At 50.9% G+C, this 6,000-nt stretch overlaps 1 protein-coding gene across 5 annotated transcripts in view; it reads right to left on the minus strand.

Annotated features, from left to right (window-relative positions):
• SV2B (synaptic vesicle glycoprotein 2B) overlaps nt 1-6,000 on the minus strand; it is a 122,396-nt gene that overhangs the window by 23,300 nt on the left and 93,096 nt on the right. For all 5 annotated transcript variants that reach the window (XM_048481997.1, XM_048481994.1, XM_048481996.1 and 2 more), the window contains exon 3: nt 51-231. In XM_048481997.1, coding sequence (XP_048337954.1) covers nt 51-231 — 181 coding nt within the window. The remainder of the gene's footprint in view (nt 1-50; nt 232-6,000) is intronic.

Consider the following 6,000-nt stretch of genomic DNA (forward strand, 5'->3'; position numbering starts at 1 on the left):
CCTTAACGAAATAGAGCCCAGGCCTTTCCTGAGGAGAATGCCATACCCACCCGAAACCAGAGATAAGGCGGCAGAAGAGGAAGAATCCGTATCCCTGCACAAAGGAGGAGAGGAACGCAAAGGTTGCGTTGATGGAGAGAGAGAGGATGAGACACTGCTTCCGGCCCAGCTTGTCGGCCAGGCCGCCCCACAAAACAGCCCCAAGCATCATGCCCAAGTAGACGATAAGTCCTGCAGGGGAGATGGAGAGAGAAAAAGGGCAGCTTAGAAGCACAGCCATGACAGTCCTATTTCCAGAAGCTGCATTAGGTCTGTTGCTGGATCTGAACAAATCCTTCCTTGTGTCTGGACCAGGGCCGGAGCAAGGGGGAGCTGCACCCGGGGCACGTGTGCACCCTGTGCCCCTGCCATGCCCCCACCTGCCCCACCCCGGAACGCCCTTGGAATGCCACACCACTGCCACATCCCCTTGGTGCTACACCACTGGTCTGGACTGTAACACTCTAGTGCTGTCCTACCATAGGCAGACGCGGTCGGACTCCGATTTTCCGAGCTTTAACCTCTGCTTTGCTGTGCTGTAAAGCAGAAAGTCTGCAAGCATGGGGGGCAGCGGTGGCGTAGTGGCTAAGAGCAGTGGCTAAGAGCAGGTGCACTCTGATCCTGAGGAACCGGGTTTGATTCCCAGCTCTGCCACTTGAGTTGTGGAGGCTTATCTGGGGAATTCAGATTAGCCTGTGCACTCCCACACATGCCAGCTGGGTGACCTTGGGCTAGTCACAGCTTCTCGGAGCTCTCTCAGCCCCACCCACCTCACAGGGTGTTTGTTGTGAGGGGGGAAGGGCAAGGAGATTGTAAGCTCCCTTGAGTCTCCTACAGGAGAGAAAGGGGGATATAAATCTAAACTCTTCTTCTTCTTCTAGTGAAAGTCTTGACTTTTTTTTTTTGCATGCAATATTATTTGGCTTTCTCTTCCAAAAAGAGAAACTTGAGCAGGGCTGGGCTCTAAGGCTCCCTCCCGTATCTGCTGCTTTCAAACAGCTCCTTTTGTTTGGTGGCCAAACCTTGTCTAGTGGGAGTTTCAGCTAGCTTCCGCATCTTAAAGGAGCAAGATTCACCTTATTTGATACCCAAATGTGCATGAGAAATCCTGCATAGTCCCGCACCTTTAATGTCTTAAAACCCGAAATGTTGCATTTGCAAAATGAAACCAATAATTCATCACCGTTCCAGTCCTGTGAAGTTGTATTTATTGATTTATTTTAATTCATTTGGACCCCATCTTTCTCCCCAATCACCCTTATTGGGAGGGGGGGCTTTTATATTCACTGAAAAAAAATCTTACACTATTCGGCAAAGCCAAATATGATTCGGCTGTATGGGTTGGGAGAGCTTCAACCGAATGTTGCAGTCCGGCGTTCAGTTGAAGCTGTCCCCTCCCCTCCCTCACTCCTGCTGCCGCTTCTTCCTGCTACTGCTTCTCAAATCCACCCGAATGGAGAAGCAGTGGTGGAAAATTTGAAATTTTGGTGTTTGGGGGTTTTAAAACCTGAAAAAATTCAGTAAAAAGCCAAATAAAGTCCATGGGCATTAATGGGTATTCATGAAGGGCTTTACCGAAAATTGCCCAGTTATATAAACCCGAATCCAAAATTTACCAAGCACCATTTTTTCGTGTTCAGCCATAATGAGGATCCAAAGTGGCTTACATTAATCCAAACGCCAACCTTGTGAAGCAGGTTAGTCTGATAAGAGCAACCTCTGAAATGTTAATTTTTAAGCCCGATTTTTTTTAATTGTTGATAATATGCTAGAATGATGTACTAACAAACAAAAACAACAGCCAGGCAGCACCCGAGAAACTGGCAAGCTGGATATTTGTGGGTGGAGCCTAAGGAGGGCGGGGCTTGGGGAGGGGAGCAGAAGTGGCGTAGTGGTTAAGAACAGGTGCCCTCTAATCTGCAGAACCGGGTTCCCCGCTCTGCCACTTGAGCTGTGGAGGCTTATCTGGGGAACTAGATTAGCCTGTGCACTCCAACACACACCAGCTGGGTGAACTTAGGCTAGTCACAGTTCTTTGGAGCTCTCTCAGCCCGACTTACCTCACAGGGTGTTGTGAGGGGGAAAGGGAAAGGAGTTTGTAAAATCCTTTGAGTCTCCGACAGGAGAGAAAGGGGGATATAAATCCAAACTCCTCCTCCTCCTCCTCCTCTTCTTCTTTCCTTTGCTGTCTTTGTGCTTTGCAACCTGAAGCAATGTAGATTGTGCCCAAGCACCAGTAGGGGTGATAGCCCTCCTTTTGGAGAATTAGCGGCTCCCATCTTCTTGCTATGTATTGCTTTTGCTTTGATGTCCCAGGGGGACGGAGGAAAGGTGGGGTACATCAGTAAGCATAAAAAGGGCGCTTGTGACCACACCGGAAGTGACATCATTGTGCGAGGAAGAGGCTCGTTCCTCCCCCTCCCACATTTGGCTGGTCTGTTTCTACCCGCCAACTAGCTGAATGGTGGCGAGCAGCAGGCAAAATTGCTGCGGGTTTGGCCACCTGCCCACTCTGGGCCCCTGCTGGCGCTTGGCAACTCCAGCAACCAAGCTGGGCGATTCTGGCAGTGTTGCCGAGGTGGCTCAGTTCTGGCTCAGCTAGCAGTATAAACAATGAGTGAGCACCGCTAGTCACAGTCAAGCTCAGCATCCTCTGTACTCTGGCCTGTATTGTCGGGGCATGGCTGAAGTTCACTCTGCTCTCCTGTTATCTGCCTTCTTCTCCAGACCCTCCATCCCACTGATTCCCAGGACGCCCTCTTCCAAAAGGAATTATATTTTTGTGAGCAGCCCCTAACCTAGGCTGACCAGACGTCCCGCTTTTGACGGGACAGTCCCGCTTTTAAACAATTTGTCCCGCGTCCCGCCGGTTCTTCAAATTGTCCCGATTTTTGGGAGGCTGCTGCACTGCCTTCTGGGGTGCAAGGCAGTGCGGCAGCCTCCCGCACGCGGCCGCAGGAGCACGGCCTTCTGGGGCTTGCCATTTGCCGCCCTGTGACAGGGCGGGAAACGGCAAGCCCCAGAAGGCAGTGCACTCCTGCGGCTTAGAGTGCTGGACAGACCAGCAGAAGACAAGTTATCTGTTAAACAATGAATCCAGTGATGCTCTAGAGCAAAGGTTGGCAACATTTCGTATCCAAAGAGCCATTTGGCCCCACCTCCCCAAGCCCTGCCCCCACCCTGGCCTTCCCAAGCCCTGCCTTCAGCCAAGCGGGCGGGATAGACAGTGGCGGTGATGCCAACAACAGCATGTTGCACACGGGACGTGGCGAGCATGCCTCCTTCCCCACCCCCTTCTTCCTTCCTTCCTTCCTCCCTCCCTCTGGTGTCCTCTCCTCTCCTTCCCAGGGGCCAGAGGAGGGAAGGAGGGGAAAGGATGCTGGAGGGAGGGAGGGAGGGAGGAGGGAGGGAGGAGGGAGGGAAGGAAGGAAGGAAGGAAGGAAGGAAGGAAGGAAGGAAGGAAGGAAGGAAGGAAGGAAGGAAGGAAGGAAGGAAGGAAGGAAGGAAGGAAGGAAGGAAGGAAGGAAGGAAGGAAGGAAGGAAGGAAGGAAGGAAGGAAGGAAGGAAGGAAGGAGGCACGCTCGCCGCGTCCCAAGTGCAACTTGCCGTCATTGGCATCGCTGCTGCAGAGCCGCAGTACGAGGACAAAAGAGCCGAATGTGGTTCCGGAGCCACGGGTTGCTGATCCCTGCTCTAGAGCCACTCTGATGTCTGTCAATAAAGACCTTTGATTGAAATCACTGTGTCCATTATTGGTGCAGATCCAGGGCAGTGGCATAGCTACAGTGGGTGGGGAACATAAACGCCCCAGGCACAGGTGGGTGGAGGGCAGAGAATCGCTTCGCCCCCTCTCCGCAGGCCACCAGGTTTTTATGCACAGTCATAAACAAACGCTCTTAATTTTGCTTGTATTTTGTCTTTTAATTTTTTTGTCTTTTATTTGAAATCTTTGTACTATGCCATTAAAGGTCGTCTGGGTCAGTATCTTGTGAGCAGCCAAACATTTCCAAATGTCAAGAAAGAACTAATGTTCTCGCAGCTGAGTAACAATTGCAGATAGGAGTAATCCCCAGCGTGGTCCTCGGGGAATTGAGCAGATTGTGGAAAGGAAGAGTCAGGCCGTCGGCTCAGCTATACTTGCCGACAGCGAGCAGAGAGCGGATCCACCTCTCCTCGTACCCCTGCTCCGAGGGCTTTGCCGAATTAAAAAGCTACACAGCAGAAACACAGTGACACGATTTTACAACAAAAGGCTCGGCGATCATGCTAATCAGACCTTGGAGGAATCTGTAAATACCGTAATTTCTCCTAATCAGAATGTGAGCAAATCCTTCTCTGAACCACAGCTTTTTTAGACGCTTGGCAGCCAGCCAGCCAGCCAGCCGTGGTTCCCTTTCATTTATTCATTATTCAATTTTGTTTTTCCCCCCCTCCCCCCCCTGGGGATTGCTATCCAATGGATTGGTCATGCACTGGAAAATATGAACACACATTCATTACAGAGGTGATTCTGCAGTGGCATCTCAAAATGTAGGTTATAGTTGGCTTGGAAATTGCATATATCTAGTAGGGTTTTCCTTCTGACTGCTGTGTATGTAACCCCCATGCTCAGAATGGGTTGACCCAGTAAGGGGTGGAGACTCAAAGCAGCAGGAGGCTGCAGAGCTCATGTAGTTTGGAGGAGACAAGGCTACCAGACTCGGACCTTGAATTGTATAAGCCCTTAACACCTTGTTAAGGTCACTGCAATGCTGTTGGGAACTACTGGGAAGGTAGTTGTTTGTTTTTGCGATGTTGTAAATGTTGGAGCTTATTGTTTCAGGGTTTTTTATGTTTAAGAACATAAGAACAAGCCAGCTGGATCAGACCAGAGTCCATCTAGTCCAGCTCTCTGCTACTCGCAGTGGCCCTCCAGGTGCCTTTGGGAGCTCACATGCAGGATGTGAAAGCAATGGCCTTCTGCTGCTGTTGCTCCCGATCACCTGGTCTGTTAAGGCATTTGCAATCTCAGATCAAAGAGGATCAAGATTGGGAGCCATAAATCGACTTCTCCTCCATAAATCTGTCCAAGCCCCTTTTAAACCTATCCAGGTTAGTGGCCATTGTAATGGGTGAGAGTTCTCCTGGAAACCTTCATCATGTTGAATCCTGTCCATCAAGCCCTTGGAGTCTTCAGGAGCCAACCCACTTGCAAAGAAGAATTGGACTTGGCAGTATCGGTAGACTGTAAATATAAGGACTTGAAAATGCAACCTGAACAGGACCTTGGAGTGTGATGTTAACTGTTGATGTTTAATGTTATGTGTTAAGAAAGTAAACCATATTGTTTTTAAAATTTGTTGTTGCAAACTCATTCCAAGTTCTGCCCCACAGAACCCACAAGCTGAGGTTACATGTAGATTATGGGCAACTAGGGGCTGGCCACTGGGAGGAGGCCTGGTCTGAACATGGTCCCTTGAGGGGTAACACCTGGCCCGACTGTAGGGATGCTAGCCTCCACATGGGACCTGGGAATCCCCCGAAATTACAGCTCATCCACTGCAGAGACCAGTTCGCCAGGAGGAAATGGATGTTTTGGAGGGTTGGCTCTATGGCCTTGTATCCCACTGGGGTCCCTGTCCTCCAGTGGCATATCTGCCTAGGGACAAGGGGTACCCCTTGTCCCCGGGCGCCACTCTTCTGGTCATGTGGGGGGCACAAAATCGCCCCCCCCCACGTGACCAGGAAGTCCTGTTGTCTCGTTATTTTTGCGTGCCGTCTGAGGCACGCAAAAATGACGAGACAGCAGGACCTCCTGCTGCCTCCAAGCCCCCTCAACCTTCCTGCACCCCAAGTCCCACCTCCCAGCCTCAGTGCTTATAAAAGAATGTCTCCGAGGCCGGGACTACAGTCTCTTCTGGCCTGCCTGGAGGGAAGAGACTGCAAACCTTGCCCATGTCCATGGTGACATGGGTGGGGTTG

This window comes from Sphaerodactylus townsendi, linkage group LG17 (assembly GCF_021028975.2).
Source record: "Sphaerodactylus townsendi isolate TG3544 linkage group LG17, MPM_Stown_v2.3, whole genome shotgun sequence".
In the NCBI taxonomy this organism is placed as follows: domain Eukaryota; kingdom Metazoa; phylum Chordata; class Lepidosauria; order Squamata; family Sphaerodactylidae; genus Sphaerodactylus; species Sphaerodactylus townsendi.